Here is a 15,504-nt window from a genome sequence, read left to right as displayed (position 1 = left end):
GCTTGTTGATACCCTTCCACATCTCTGTACCATCCGGACGGCCCTCTCTGCCCTGCGAGAGATGACCGACGGACCAACAACTTAAGGAGCTTCGGAGGTCAATCGTTTCTGGACACCATGTTTTCGGGTTCCGTAATGCGCATCGTTGTACTCTGTCCTAAGAAAATGGGGGGAAAGTGTTGGAAAAAAAAAAAAACACCCCGCGACTCGCGAAGGCCGAACATTCAGCGGCCTTACGATACCTGTCTGCACGTGGTTCTTAGCCGTTCTGCCACTTGTTCTTGAGAACGGCCCACCTCTCTCTGCCTGAATGCGACTAAAACGCCGTCGCTGCGCCTTGGTAGGATATGCCGTGCAGGCGTGTGTCGGAGGACAGGGTAACCCTTGCTTATATGGGCTGAGTGTCAGAACCTAGGTCGACTTCGCCCGGTGAGTCTGGACCGACCCCTTTACGGCAGGCTGCCAGAGCAATGCTGTGAGAAAGTGGTTGATCCTGGGCGCGATGGTATAACGAGAGGTCTGTTCGAGCCGATGGCGATACAAAAGAATGCTGTTTGTGTTTTCTTAGTGAAGATTTGGGGTAGGCAGGGCTCCCGGCAATAACCAATCGACTTGAAACAAGCCATCGTCAAATATCTCGCTCAAGGAATCCCCGAAACTCGTGATATTTCTCTAACACGGACATCGGCGAAGAAAGGCTCTTGCGCCGCGACTAAATTTTCATGGGTAAATGTTCCAGACTGGGGACGACGTTGACTCAGTCCTCGAGGCTGAGGATATATCCCCGTCCGATATGGCCAAGCCTTGACCTAAATTACATGTAACTACGGACGACTACCGAGACGCTCGTACAATGCTTCCAGTACGTGCTTGACCAACAACCTTTGCTGTGGGTAAGATGAACTGGAGAAGGGTTTTCCAAGCTGCATATTCACAGCCGACTTGTGATATCAGGCGAATACATCCCAGCTGAGGGCCTTGCACTGGGTTGTGAGGCAGCGGCCCTCTCAAGACCCCAGCAGCACGAGTGATTCGCTCGTTGGCAACCGGCAATATTGTGACTAATTCCTTTTGTTGCAGAATAGTCAAGAATGCTCAAAAGTTTACAGTTGTACAGCATTGGGCTGGTCTGGTGAGGGGAGTATTATTGTCAATGGGGTGCATTTTGTACAAGAGTAGCATGGCATCTAGAATAACGACCGCTGGAGTTCCACATGGGTGGGCATAAAGTACAGAAGAACAAGGCTAGAAGATGCCCCGTTGCGGCTGGAGTCGACAGCAAGACAGCATCTATTCATAGCGCATCACAATGCGCCTGGTCCAGTACTGCATTCTCCGTAGTAGTCTAACGGGGATAAGAAGGACTCTGGCCTCTATTACCAAATATACTTTCCCGGACAGAGCAGATCGACAAAGGTCATTCTTAAGTAGCGAGAATTCGCCCGACGGTCTCAATCATGGTTCTGCTTGTAGAATATGTGGATTGTTCTGACCAGCAGTTCTGGCCCAGGCATCGTTGGAGCCATGAAACTAGCTTAATGTTCCACTTGAATGCATTATAGGACAACGGGACCTTGATGGCATTCCAAGTCCCGTCCCTGTCATCGGTGCTCCCTTTCCAATGCATTGATCTGAAAACTTCTATCATACACTAAGCATCATGGCACGGCAACGACAAGGCCTCCATGGGATAATAAGGAGAAGGTGGCTTCAGGGTTTGCAAAGTATTAGTGCATGTAGATGAAAGGATCAGGAACATTGATGGCTTCAGTTCGTTGCTAGTATCAGATACTTAACTTGGTTTCCTAATTCAGAGATTGATGAACGTGTTAACGTGATACCACAAACATAGCCAGGAACCCTCTATTCTTAGAAATAGAACACCGGTGCTAAAAATCATAGGTTTATCAAGACATCTCTTCCACCAGTGGCTCGGAATGGTCTTGACAAAAATAAACCAATCTTCTTTGTTCTCATTGTACGACGTCCTCCTCAGGAAAGCAGAAACCCTTTGTCTGTTTCACATACATTTCAAACCCCCAATGAACCGCATTTAGCACATAAGATGATGTAGTACTTCAATGCGTCTTACGATTAATAGGTTCAGGAAGCCCATCTCTGTACGGAGTTTCGCTCAAACAGGACTTGCGGACCACTTACCGTTGCCGCGGTCTGGATCCTTAGGTAGTACTGACTCACGGTGTTACAAGCCTTGTTGGCTAAGTGGTATAGCGTCTCACTAGTATCTAGTGTCATGAGAAGATCGGCGGTTCGATTCCGCCACGAGGCAATCTTCCCTTTCACCCCCCCAGTAAAGGGATCATTTCTTTTTTCATTTCCCTCGTTATCCAAGACAGGCAAACTACAAGATTTTGTCACTGTATTTAGTTAATTAACTTTATTTAATTAATCTGTTGTTTCTCTATAGCTGAAACTATCTAACATTGTTTGCCTATATTAGATAAAAGTTTAGAAGAAAATAGATCCTTAAATAAACTAAATATAAATTGCTCTTTGCCAAGAAAGAAACATTGTGTAGCTCTACAAACATCCTAACGCAAAAGCTCGGAGTCGTAACACTCGCCCATTGGGCTCGATACCGACAGATACTACGAGTGTGGAGATGGCGGAGGAGCGGCATCGGCGCCGCTTCATTCTCGGAGATAATTGCATTGCGTCCCTCTGGTATGTCTTTACGTAAGGCTCTTTGCGGGGTTCACGCGATTCGTCAGTTCTATTGATGTGCACGTCGGCTTATAAACTTGTTTCTCAGCCAAGTGACGGTATTCGTGCAATGGGTCGCTTTCTTCTATAATTGTCCTACGTGCGATCGCCATTGAATCGATCCAACAATGCCTACCGCCAGCCTCGACCCCGCCAAACGCCTGAGGGATCGGAGGCCGATCCGGAAGCCGGTCCCGGCTTATCTCCCGACTGCCGGCTCCGTGCTCACGGTTGATAGAGCGTTGTATGACTGTGCACAACAAGCTCCACGTGTTCTGCTCCAAGAGTTTACGCTGCCGATTCGATCCGGGAAGGCATGGAAAGCACCGGCAGGCTCGATCGTGAGGATCAGCACTCCAGAAGGCCCCCAAGTAGGTGGGTACACCATGATGAATCCTCAACCGGCCTACTAGTATCGGAAACTTACTTGTGCTAGGCGACCTGAACATCTGGAACGCACACAACCCCCGTGAGCGCTTTTGGGCGAGCCGAACGAAGCAGCTTCACGCGAGCCACGTCTCGACCGGTGATCGGCTGTGGTCGAGCCTGCCCTACATGCGGCCTCTGGCGACCATCATCAAGGATACACTAGAGTGGTACGGCGAGGACGAGTATGGAGGACGCGTGCACGATCTCCTAGGCACACGCTGCGATCCGTACATCAACACGGTCCTCACTGGCGGCAGCTACGATTTCCAATGCCATTCTAACTTGACTCGGGCAGTATTGCCTTACGGATTGAATGAGAGCGACGTCCATGATGTGATCAATATTTTTCAGGTCACAGGGCTGGATGAGAAGGGTCGGTATTTCATGAACCCTTGCCCAGCGCAGCCCGGGGACCACATCGAGTTCCTGGCGGAGCAGGACTTGCTGATGGCATTGAGTGAGTTTGGTTGCTTCGTTATGCGCATTCACCTGATTCGGGCTGACTGAATGCTATAGGTACTTGCCCCGGCGGCGACTTGTCGCTCTGGGGTTTTGGAGAGGACAGCGAGGAGAAGATGATCAAGTGCTGCAGACCGCTAACGGTCGAGGTATTCCGTCTGGAAGACGAGAATCTTTTGGAACGCGGCGGGTGGAAACCTGCGGAAGCATCGCAGTACAAGGGCAGACACGGCATGAACATCCCTCTTGGGGAAGTTCGCAACTGAGGTTATGCTCTAAGGTCTGCTTTGGAGATATTTCTCTTTGTGGCAAGGCATTGGTAAAGGAGAATGGCTGCGAGGAAAACGTATATATTGTTGGATGACCTGCTAGAGCCTGAATTTGGCCAACTTCAAGTGTAGAGGCCTCTCTTTGCTGTACGACGACAATCTACCAACTCCTAGGTTCCCCCCGTCTCCTGATTTCAGAGTAAGCTTTATTCTATTGAATGGGCAGAACGGTTGGCAGCATCCCGACATGGTGCGGATTGTGTATGTCTACCCGAACATAACCGCCGACAAGCTCTGCTTCTCTATCGCCACTTCGTCAGCAATACAGCTGCCGCAGAGTGCCTGAACCCACCACAGCCCCCTCACAGCTTTCGCAACGGCCAAAAACGTTGCTGCCCGGAGGGAGATGTTAAAAAGCTCGTAACAACAACGACCGTCAGACTGCCCGAAACCACCCACAGCACAGCGGTACAAACGACATACGTATTCTCCTGCATTCTAACCACCGTTGAAACTGTCCCAATACCCCGGCGGCTTTGGTAAGGCTGATGTCATTGGCGGGATTACTGTCGTTTAGGAGCGATGATGGGCCGCCTCAAAGCAGATATGTGGTTCAGCTAATAAGGAGCCAGAGAAGACGTCGACAAGGTGCTTCGGCTGATTAGATTGCCGGCGAAGGTGTAAAGCGCCCGCGAGAGGAAGTCGTCGTTCTAGTCAAGTGTCTAGGAAAAGTTTCCATCGCCGTTCCATCCCATCGCGTTGGCCGTTTGTGTCACAGTGGGCTGCTGCTCGATTGGGGGAGTGATAGATAGACCATCAGCACCCGAACCCTCAACGTTCTCCTGGATTACTCCAGTTGTGAGCATCAGTGTTCCGACTGGCACGATTGCCGTACAGAAGACGATGAGCACTGCTTGTATGACAGCATACCACCAAGAAAACTGCCCCATGGTCTTTAATGTAGACAAAAACACAGGCGATGTAGCTATTGAGAAACGTGAAGTCGCAGAAACTGGACATGAGCTCCGTCGTAGTGTTGGCGTAGTGTTGCTGCCTGTTTGCGGGTATCTGCTCACTCTGTGGGACAAATTTGTCGGTGGAGGCTTGCTCTTTAGATACATCCATTTGGAGGGAGCTGTACACGACTTCTTGCGGTGTGTCGAAGGAAAGCCCCTTTAACCATATAAATGTACAAAGGGAAACTTTGATAGGAATACATGGGCACGCGAGGAGCGCACCACCCAGCTGTAGCAGCTTCGTGATGCTTATATCAAATCCTATACGGACATCCCTTTCACCCCGACCTATTATCACTGCATGTTAGCATCCGATATGGATGCATGTCGAACCTTGTGTTACTGTCTCAACATGGTCCCGTAAGCGAAGGGCCTGTCTTCATGACACCTATGTAAGCTGTAATTTATTGAACGTTTCTTCCTTTTCCGAGGCAAAAGAATAAGCATCTCTAGCCATGTATGGGGCGGTCGTGGAAGTTGAGGGTGAAGAGTGATGTTGGAGTTTGAACCAATCCGGCAATACGCATGTGGCCCAACCAAAATGCTATTAAGAATTTAACCGTTCTGTCATGCAACGCTAATTCCCCATCGGTTCATGCGGGTGAGACTACTGGTTTGAGGACATGGGTTGGAAAGTAGAACTTTCGTGAAATCTGAAATTATTATAGACATTATATGACGTATCTACGGTCGCCCGGTCAGGGCAGGTTTGGGTTAGAAAATAAAGCCTGGACGCCTCTATATGCCCTTGCCATGACAAGATAACAAAACCAAAAAACAACAACATAAGAAAACTGATTATGCCCCTCTACCACCGGAAATTGAAGATTCCCTTCAGCCACCCCATCACAGTGTTGATGAGACTGGAAATGTTGCCACCGTTTCGGAGCGCATCGGCAATCTTAGCAACACGGTCGGTGGTGGCAAGCCACTTGTCAAGGGCAGCCTGGTCAGGAGCAGTGAAACTGCTGCCAGTGCGAGCGGGAAGAGCCTTGGTGCACTCCGTCAGGTCGTTGATGTTATCCACGCCGAGGAGAGAAAGGCGGATATACTCGCGGGCGTAGTCCTCGTTCCAGTGGGACTGTCCGCCCGGGCCTGCAAAGGCCTGGAACTCGGCGCTGATGCGAGGGTCCTTGGCCAGCACCACGTCGCTGGCGAACTTGAAGACACGGGCGGGGGCAGAGCCGAGGGTCTCCTTATAAAACTTAACGTCCCAGACACCGGGAGTGCTGTCCTGAGGGTCGCCGGCGCGGTTGGGGTCGACGAAACGCTGCTGGCTCGTGGTGTGAGCGCCAATGAGAGCAGTCAGACCGTGAGCCTTAATGGTCTTGTTCTCGAAAAGCTGGATCAAGAAATCGGCAGACCCGGTGACGGGAGGAAGGAGGTCGTTAGGGCAGGGTGCAGCAGAGTCTTTACGGCCGATGTAGGTGCGGATACGAGGTCCAAGAGGGCATCTTCTAGTTGTTAGCAGACGATACATGATACATGTATGTTACATGCAGACCGTCGGAAGACTTACACAACGGTGGCCACGTTGGCGGAGAACTGAACGAGGTCGGCCATACCGATGCCGTACTTCTTGTACTGGTTGTACCAAACCTTGGTCTGCGCGACAATCTCTTCAAGACCTCTGTTCTCTCCACGAGTCATTTCTTCGGGGGCGAGGATAATAGAGCCGTCGGCGCCACCAAGGGGACCAGTGTTCTTGGACCAACCGCCAGCATCGTGGAATCCCAGACGAACAGCAGCGCGAGCAAGGTCCGTACAACGGCCAGAAGCCCCCTTAAAGACGCCCTGGAGGTCGTTGGCGATGTATTTCCAGATGCAGCACGTGTCAGCAGCGCAAGCTTGGGAGTCCTTGGCTGCGAGGTTCCCGCCGCGTGCGGAGATAGAGTAGATCTCGTCGCTCTCAGGTGTGCCGGAGCCGGTGAGGAGTTGCTTGACGCTCTTGCCAACAGTGGTGAACTTTGAGTCGTCGAGGGTGACGAGGTCGCCGATGAGCTCGTTGGAGTCGCCATCGTCAGCGCCATTCCCGTCCTTGTCCGCACGGGAACGGATCTCTGACAGGGTGCTCTTCATGCCAGGGTAGGCGAGGATAGGAGTAGCCGCGAGAGCGGCGGCAAGAACGGACACGCGCATGTTGATTGTGGTGAGTGATAGACTCAATGAGAGAGTGTTGGATAGGGATATTCAAAAGGCCAAGAAAAGCCGGGTCGCTAGGAGTATGATAGACGAGGGAGTGATGAGGCGTATCCTGATGATTCAAACATTGGATTTGCTGGACATTATGAACTCATTATATCCTAATCTGAATTCTTTGGACCGGACGGCCGTGCTCGTTCCTTACGTATCTATTCTTGGCGACGCAAGCCATTTCGGCGCTTCGCTGATAAAATGAGTAGGCCGCCGTCAAAAACATTAGTTCCGGGGCGTTCTGACGCCAACCTTGTAGGAAAGTGTTGCTTTTTCCTAACCGTTTTGCTGTAACTCACTCGTCTGCTCGTATAGGGTCGCCTGAGCCCCTGGAGTAGTTGGCCTAGTCCGAGCACTGGTGCCCGTCTGCTCCGCCTCCACAAACCACGGAGGAGTTGCACGACAAACGTCTTAGCCGTGGCTTGACGATGTCTACTCCGGCAGTCAGCCGAGGAAGTGGGGCGTCGACAGTGAGGAAACAAAGGAGGTCTGTTTCTGTGCCAAGTGTGACTGACATCAAGCCATAACCTTTTGTAATTTCCTTCCTTTGATTACCAGACTCTTCCACCTTTCTTGAGGTGGTCACCATGGGGTTTCTAGAGATACGTTTTAGGCTTCACTCTGATATGTTCGAGTGTATGCATCCATCATCCCGTCTGAGAAGACATGCTTGAGCTAATTGCTTCACGAGGTACACAATCAGCAGACCTACCCGTTTACCGACCTGCATCTTAGCTTTCACCGAATGCAATCACTGAGTAAGACAGTCTTGCCTAATCTGGCTACCGTGCTCAACCAAGCGAGCGGGGACTATTTGGGTCAGGGGCAAGTACTATTGAAGTGTGACAATTTTATAAAGAAGTTAGACCGATCGAGCGTAGCGGGCTCGGTTGCTTTCCAGATAGGGGTATGGAGTCCTGGACGCTAATCATATGCTTTCTAGCTCTCAACGGTAGGGCTTGGCGGTGAATGATTTCCTGAAACAGTGGGCGGGAAGGGCACTACACTAAGCGTTCAAGAAAATAAGCGTCGGTAACATTGCTTAGAATACCCTTATTCTTATTTCATGTTTCCTGTCGAGGACCTAAGCGAGTGCAGGACGTTCCTATCGTCAGATCGACACCCTTAACGCTTGGACGATGCGCCGCGTAGGCGGGTTGCCAATAACTCTATCACTATTTTCCAGGCACAATTTAAGGAGACTATGGTGAAATCCAGATGTTTTCCATGTTTTTTCTTTCTTTGCTGTATGGGAGAGAGAGAGAGAGAGAGCGAATCTCCAGTAAGTCAATCAACGTCTCCAGAAATGCGGACCCTTTCTAGATGTATTACACCAGTGTATCTGCTCTTCGAAGAATACATCAGCCATGTTAAGTGCCAAACGTTTCACATCCTATAAAGATATTGTACTCGCATGGTGTTTCTTTGTAGTGGCATGCCAAGCCTTCTTGACAAGCCTACAAAAACTAGTATCCGCGTGGCCTTGTGCAGCTCATTCTCAAGCATGGCGCTGACATCCGGATGGCTCTCAACTGGCCGGAATAGGAATGAATAGAAGGTGTCTTGGCCTCGCTTAATAGCCGGCCTGCGCGAACTAGTGGGAATGGCGTCCCCCCTCTTGAGTAATATTATTAACCCAGGGCCGGGCGCAATAATGCAGTCCACCCTCAGGTGGCAACTGTCAACGGCGCTAGGTCTTCTTCGTTCTTTGTTTAGTGTACTTGACCTTCTTTCTCTACTGTGCCTGACGCTAACAAAAAAGGCCATCGGCTCGCCGAGCTCGTACGATCACAGTTGCGCTGCGGCTGATCTTCCATGATGCTTCCACGTGCAGGAAATTGTTGATGCTCTGGATGCTTCAGCGCGCGTGTGGACATCCAAATTGATCCAGCTTCATGGCGTCTTCCTGATCAAGCTGCCAGTATCCTCCAAGCTCACTAAATGTCTTCTCGAATCCAGGCAGAATCTCATTAACGTCTCTCGCTTCAATGTCGATCATTTCGGTACACTGCGCCGCTTCAAACTTTTCAGAGTGTTGGGGCAAATATGCAGCATTGTCCCACTTGATAGCCACATTGACGGTAACCTCTGGGTTTTCTTCGCTCGGTACCCTTTTGTAATGTCGAAGATATCCTCCCATTATGTCGCGATTCCATCGCATGACCTCGAGAGACACTGTCTTGACTAGTCCTCCGTGGAGGAATGCAACACGGTCATCGTCAGGGTGGTACTGAGCGAAAGAATGCCCGCAATAGGAACCATCATTTTCCGTTCCAACGCTCGTAAGCCATTTGGCGGGCTTCCCGAACGTTGTCCGCAAAGCGTGCCATGCAAAGCGGAACATGTCCTTGTCCCCTAAAAGGATCTCGTTGTAGTATTTCCCCTGCTCATTGTTCAGCCACGAGGCTAGTTGGAGATGATACCAGAAACGCTTCTTGTCAACCAACAGTTGGCCACTCTCCTTCTCGTACTCGGCCATTCGGCAGGGAGTGTTGAAGATTGCCCAAGCCGGGTTCTGCGGACGCGTACGTGCAATATCGGGCCAAAATATCGCATGGTATTCGGTATACTGAAGTGAATCGTAGAGAATCGCAGGGTCGAGAATGGGAATGTTGTCGGAGTCCAGTAAAAAGGGTTCGGTTCATCTGGAGTTTAGCAAGGCTCCTGTTTTGAGCTGATAATTGATTCCAAATATCCCGTCTTTCTTGATGTGCACGATGTTGCGGTCTTTCGAGAGGTCATTGTAGTATATCGGTTCGTACAACGCGTTGAGGTCGGCCATGGTCCCAATGTTCATCTCGGTGTCCCAATAGTGATCTCCACGGCAATCGTCGAACCAAGTCTCTTCAGCTGGCGCAAGATGATCTTGACGCGCATCACCGTGTCTGCGTTACCTACAACAATGGCCAGTCCGCGGCCTGAGAACCGGTCTTTGACATTCGCATACGGAATCATCTGGCCTTGGATGAATTCGTGCCACTCTCGCCGACGGAGCTCAATCTCCAGCACCGGACGTTCCTCGAGGACCCATTCCAGCGTGTCGGAGAACTGGAAGTCAACGTAGGTGTCGGCCGGCCAAGTACATGTTGCGCGGGCCTCTCGCTGAGTAATACCTTTCAGAGCTGTAACGGCAGCGAAATGGTGGATAAAATCGTCGGCCGTCGTGAGTCTATGTGCATCTGCAATGAGTTTTGTCTGTTGTAATAGCGGCGGGTGGTATTCTAGGTTGCTGTCGAGTATTGGAGCAGCTAAATGACCGGGGGAGACCTCACTGTTGAGTGAGGAATCTTCTAGAGATTGCTCTGGGATTGTGTGTTTGGTTGATTGAGAAGATTGGAAGGTTGCTTCATTGCCCCTGAACAGTAACATCAGGGCACATGTGATGACCAATGCGAGGATTATTCGGGTTCGTTTGATGCCGGGCATGATATTAGTAAAAAGTCTATAGATGATAGATGAAGCACTGTGTATACGAAGATAATGGCCGCAGATACTGGTCTTCTTTCTACAGTCGAGTCCCTTGAAAAGACTAGAAACCACCCGTGTAATTAAAACAACCGCCATGGTTCAACTCGTGTTTATTTTACCTGCCTCGGTTCCAGCCTCTCATATTCTGCTGGTCTCCATGTGAACGCAACAGGGGGTGCTATTCCCCGCGTGTCGTGCGGGGTTTGTCGCATCACTACATCTCTAGGGGCGCTGTTGCACATTGTGTTGTTGGGGAGCTTGAAATTATGGAATCCCCATTGGATTGGCTTGGGAATAAACCGAACAAATGACCCCTCCCCACTGGTTGAATCATCGCGGGGATGCAGGAAGAGGGCCGTGGCGTGTCATGCGATGCAACGCAAGCATAAAGGATGTATAACCCGATTATGACGCATCGCATCCTGGCTCTCAGTAGCACGCAAGATCGAGGCCATATTGTGAATGTTAAGAATTGGCAAAACACTTACGGCTTCTCTTGGTGTTCGTTGTAACTCGAGCGCAAATAGTGTAATGACTTCGTTATAACCTTGCTCGTCCTATGCCAAGATTGTTCCAATCGTGCTGCGTAAAGGGGACGTATGTATTGCCCTTGCCATGCTTCTCGATCCAGAGAATCTTATCACCTCCTTGGACCTTGCTTGGCTCAACGCCTTCATTCTTCAATGGGACCTTGTTCTGTTTGTTGTTGTGTGTTGCTGTTCCCTGGTTGAGTAGTCGAATGAAGATAGGAACAGCGTAACCTGGAAGCCTGGCTCGTGCATAACTTTGCGTGTGTCAGTATCTTTATCAGACTACTTCGAGTAAAGCTCGTACCTGAGGAAATCAGTATAGCTGAATGACGATTTGTGAGCCGGTGCGATGTCAAGTGCAGCTGCGCCTGCCTTGCCGTCGTGCCCTGGAAGTCGAACACCATAGACGACCGCTTCGTTCACTCCAGGATAGCTACCAAGGACTTCGGAGACCTCTGCGGTCGAAACATTCTCGCCTTTCCAGCGGTACGTGTCTCCAAGGCTAGAAAGTGATGTAAGCTAAAGCATAGAAGCGCTGTCTGGCCGCTTCTCAAGACTTACCGGTCCAGAAAGAACCACCTGCCATCGCTATCACGCCTGAGCGAGTCCCCAGTCCGGAAGAAACAGTCCCCTTTCCTGAGAATGTCTCTCACTAACTTCTTGCTGGTGGCATCCTCGTTGTTGAAGTAACCCGGAAACGGGCGTTCGCCGGGATGCTCGGTCAAGATTTCTCCACCGACCTCGTACGGGGCACGGAGGGCAAGCCCCGTCTTCGGGTCACGCTTGATGTGGCCAGTTTCCGCATCAACCTCGACAGGCACTATCTTGTTTCTGTATTTGATTCGCAACAACAGACCATGGTGTCCGATGGCATTGGCGAAGAATTCTCCCCGAGATTGGTTGCGGAGAGCCAACGGGCCTTCAGTGCTGTTGTAAAACTCCCATATGGTGTCGATGCCAAATCGTTCCTGAAAACGTCCCCATACGTCTGGTCGACAGCCGTTGCCGAGTACAGCGTGAATACTGTGATCTTTGTCTCGAGGAGACGGTGGAGCAGCCAGTAAGTACCGAAGTGTTTCACCGACATACACGAACCATGTTGCATGAGAAACGCGGACGTCATCCCAGAAATTTGAGACGCTGAACTTTGGTGCCATGCAAACGGTAGATCCAGCCTAGCAACACATTAGCTTCCGGGTTTGCTGAGTGGAACACACGAAGATTACGAAAATCTGTGATATCATGGTAAGGCCACCAGTTCCGTGATAATACGGCTATAATATTGAGCATCAGTCGAAGTTTTAGTAGTTCACCATGGGATTGCACGAACCATACATATGTAGCATCTCTCCCGACCACCAGACAACGGATTCTAGCCCATATTAGTTTGCGCGGATCACTAATCAGAACGAGATAATAGATGGGGAGGTTGGAATGACTTGCCTGTGATATCAGCGCACCTGCGCCGGCGGTAGGGAAAATAACGGCTTTCGGAATACCAGTAGTGCCACTACGACTGTTAGAAGGTCAAAGTAAGTGGTTGAGAATGTAGTTACCTGGTATAAAACATGCCCAATGCACTGGCGGGCGTGATGTTTTTCCTCAATTCGTCTCTGGGACGAACAGGATCTCTTTGGTAGATCTGCGATCTCTCTTCTCCAATGTTGATAACTTTGATGCCTTTGAGATCTAATTCTGTCTGTACGCTCGCATACTTTCCAACAATGTCAGGGCCTCCGTCGACAAGTACCAGCTTGGCCGTGCTGATCTCGATAACTCCAAGGAGAGCTTTCCCGCTGAGGTTGTAGTTGATCATAGACGGCGCCGCGCCAATGGCAAGCAGTCCCATCCAGGCAAAAACGAAATCTGGTGAGTTTTGCATGAATAGAGCAACAAAGTCACCGGCTTTCACTCCATGACATAGAAAAAGCTGGGCATATTGATTCGATCGATCGTAGGTCGTCTTCCAAGATACACTGCCGTCTCGAGTCCAAATAGCTTCGTCGTAGGGGTGTCTTTCTACGGAGTCCTCGAATGTGTAGTATGGCGACACACGACCTGTCTTGACTGAGGCTCGATCAGCACGGTATTGTGAGGATTGTCATTCAGAACCAGTACCTAAATTCTCCATTGACTTGATGATTCTTCGGCGCATTAGCAGCGATTTGGCATCCTTCGACAAGTGGTACTTGGCGTCGAGGTACATGCTGGAGGCAACGCCTCCTGCTAGCGCGGCAGCCGCAACTTGCACAGCGTAAGCTTGTCTTCCGTTTATAATATCGACTGCCAAAGTCTTACCGAGCTCCATGGTAATTTCTAAATCTTTGGGATCAACCTTTATACTCTCTGGCTTTCTGCGCAGCTTTGGAATGACGGGACAACAGCTTTCTAGTCGCGAACAATGCCGTGTAATCGTTGGGGTTAGGAGGAGTATTTGAAACAGCACGCAAAAAGCGGGCGGAAACCTGGGGCCAACTCTCATTCATCTTGCCGAGGTCTAAAAGTTAAACAACCGAGTCAATACAAGTACCATTGGAGAGACTCTTTTGCGTGGTTCGGTGCGTTTTGGGGGGTTTTCCCCCGACACTAGGCCGTTCTGAACGGACCGAGCTCCCTGCTCTCCCTGTAGCCTTCGTTGCAAAGTACGGGCCGGCAGGTCATTTGTCTCCAGAGCCGAGCGGAAGATATATATTTATGTTGATTGAACCCCCGGCCGTTGAGGAATGCTATATTGTTCACCGTGCAGCGGTCTACGCAGTACGCTATGCCGTCATCGACGATGTTCTGCCCCTAGCCTGCGAAAGGGAAATAGCAGCATTGGCTGATTCCTCGTGTTCCGGGCAATCTGATTGGGGCGGTTCGTCGTTCCCCCGTTGAGGTCGCTGTCCGAACTTTAAGAAGGTTTAAAATGACCCTTGGGCCAAGCGACTGTTTGCTTCGGAAGCAAGCTCCAAAAGAAAAGAAAAAAACAAAAAAAACAGATTTGACGGGTGGGAAATACGATGTACACTACTTGTTACAAAGCTTACAAACGGCCTTATTCCGCGCTACGGCGTACGCTCCGGACCGTAAGACCAGTCAAAATTACATTGCCGGTATTGCCTCTGCTCGGAACCTACGCATCAGCAGAGGACAAAGCCAAAAACTGGTTGTATTGATGTGTCACAACATCAACAGTTTTCCTAAGTTTTTAGTTTAGAGAAGCGTTCTTTGGCTGAAGGCTGGTGAGCGTTTCCACACTAATAACACCTAAAATGCTGGTCACGGATGAATTATTCATAGGGTTCACGGAGCTGTATGCGAGCTGAGCTGCCGAGCATGCAGCCACGTTTAGACAGATATTCAAACCCACCTCCACCATAGTCCGTCAGCCTCCTCTTTGTTGCATCCTACATGAAGCCACCGCCATCCTCACACTTTATCTGGAGCAGCCGCTTCAGCTTTCAGCAAATCGAGAGGCTGGTGTACTTCAACTTCCTCCTCGCTCCAACCGAGGGTCGCGTCGCCAATATGGTCACGGAAAATTCAGCAGTCGCATTAGAGAACTCTCCTTTACCTGGAGATATGACAGAAACCGAGTCGTCACCCGTTAAGATTTTGATCGCCAATGACAATCACGCCAACAGAAAACTTTGACAAAGTTTCTAGATCAACTTGGTCTCATCTCAGAGGCTGTAAATAACGGCAAGGAAGCCCTCGAAGCATACCAAAATAATTCCGAGAGCTACCAATGCATGTTGATGACAATATCAATGCCAGTATTGGACGGATTCAATCCCACAAGGTTCATTCGCGAGTTCAAGCGAAAAGGAAATCCGAGGAAGTGTCCTGTAGTGTGTTTGGCGGCCTGCATATATTCATCTCGTCCAGAGTTGGTTCGACAGTATGAGGCTACTGCGATGATCGGGTGGCCTATGATACAGAATCCTTTGCTCAAGTATTGGATAGAGTGGAAATCCCGACAACGCTTCCCGCAACGCCCTCAACTAATGCGAGATAGTGATGTGTTCGATTTGATTATAGGAGTTGTGCACAGAAAACAACTAATTAGTTTCAAGAATTCCATTTATCACTGGTACTTATCAAGACTAGACGGTAGTACTGAAGGGTAAGTCACGTCAGCAGACTTGGTAATAGAAATGTGTGATGGCGTCCAAGCTTCAGCTGATTATTAATGAGGAATATTTGGCGACCATCGAAGTGTGTGACGTAGTTTCGATTGCCGGGTATTATTTACGCTGCAAGTCTTTGCCACCGCTTCTTTTCTCAACTATCCGGTTTCATGAGAACCTTTAATTTACTTTTGAGGCTGGCATACAATGCACGTGGCCATTTTAGCTATAGTGTGAGGCCTTATATTTCCACCATTGGACTCTCAACTTATCCATGACCAACTTGCATGTGTTCCCCCAGGCC

General features: G+C 50.0%; 5 protein-coding genes and 1 non-coding gene across 6 annotated transcripts; 2 read left to right on the top strand and 4 right to left on the bottom strand.

Annotated features, from left to right (window-relative positions):
• The first annotated feature begins 2,209 nt into the window (after positions 1-2,209).
• On the top strand, positions 2,210-2,290 carry GLRG_13234. Its single transcript has one exon. It is a non-coding gene; the product is annotated as a tRNA-Thr (tRNA).
• Positions 2,291-2,852: 562 nt separating this feature from the next.
• Positions 2,853-3,878, top strand: GLRG_09509 (uncharacterized protein; the record flags this gene model as incomplete). Its single annotated transcript, XM_008100194.1, has 3 exons — positions 2,853-3,099; positions 3,161-3,610; positions 3,670-3,878. The coding sequence occupies 3 exons, from the start codon at positions 2,853-2,855 to the stop codon at positions 3,876-3,878; spliced, it is 906 nt and encodes a 301-aa protein (XP_008098385.1).
• A 1,827-nt stretch (positions 3,879-5,705) lies between these two features.
• Positions 5,706-7,036, bottom strand: GLRG_09508 (peroxidase; the record flags this gene model as incomplete). The annotated part of the gene is made up of 2 exons (XM_008100193.1): positions 5,706-6,351; positions 6,417-7,036. The coding sequence occupies 2 exons, from the start codon at positions 7,034-7,036 to the stop codon at positions 5,706-5,708; spliced, it is 1,266 nt and encodes a 421-aa protein (XP_008098384.1).
• Positions 7,037-8,948: 1,912 nt separating this feature from the next.
• On the bottom strand, positions 8,949-9,569 carry GLRG_09507 (uncharacterized protein; the record flags this gene model as incomplete). Its single annotated transcript, XM_008100192.1, has 1 exon — positions 8,949-9,569. One exon carries the CDS (start codon positions 9,567-9,569, stop codon positions 8,949-8,951), a length of 621 nt encoding a protein of 206 aa, XP_008098383.1.
• Positions 9,570-9,883: 314 nt separating this feature from the next.
• GLRG_09506 (uncharacterized protein) lies at positions 9,884-10,516 on the bottom strand (the record flags this gene model as incomplete). The annotated part of the gene is made up of 1 exon (XM_008100191.1): positions 9,884-10,516. One exon carries the CDS (start codon positions 10,514-10,516, stop codon positions 9,884-9,886), a length of 633 nt encoding a protein of 210 aa, XP_008098382.1.
• Positions 10,517-11,098: 582 nt separating this feature from the next.
• GLRG_09505 (AMP-binding enzyme) lies at positions 11,099-13,396 on the bottom strand (the record flags this gene model as incomplete). The annotated part of the gene is made up of 7 exons (XM_008100190.1): positions 11,099-11,327; positions 11,393-11,590; positions 11,650-12,263; positions 12,315-12,362; positions 12,499-12,598; positions 12,645-13,155; positions 13,207-13,396. The coding sequence occupies 7 exons, from the start codon at positions 13,394-13,396 to the stop codon at positions 11,099-11,101; spliced, it is 1,890 nt and encodes a 629-aa protein (XP_008098381.1).
• Positions 13,397-15,504: the final 2,108 nt, after the last annotated feature.

Source organism: Colletotrichum graminicola (genome assembly GCF_000149035.1).
Source record: "Colletotrichum graminicola M1.001 genomic scaffold supercont1.49, whole genome shotgun sequence".
Classification (NCBI taxonomy): Eukaryota; Fungi; Ascomycota; class Sordariomycetes; order Glomerellales; family Glomerellaceae; genus Colletotrichum; species Colletotrichum graminicola.
Note: the sequence above shows the minus strand (reverse complement) of the source record. Positions and strands in the feature narration are given on the sequence as shown.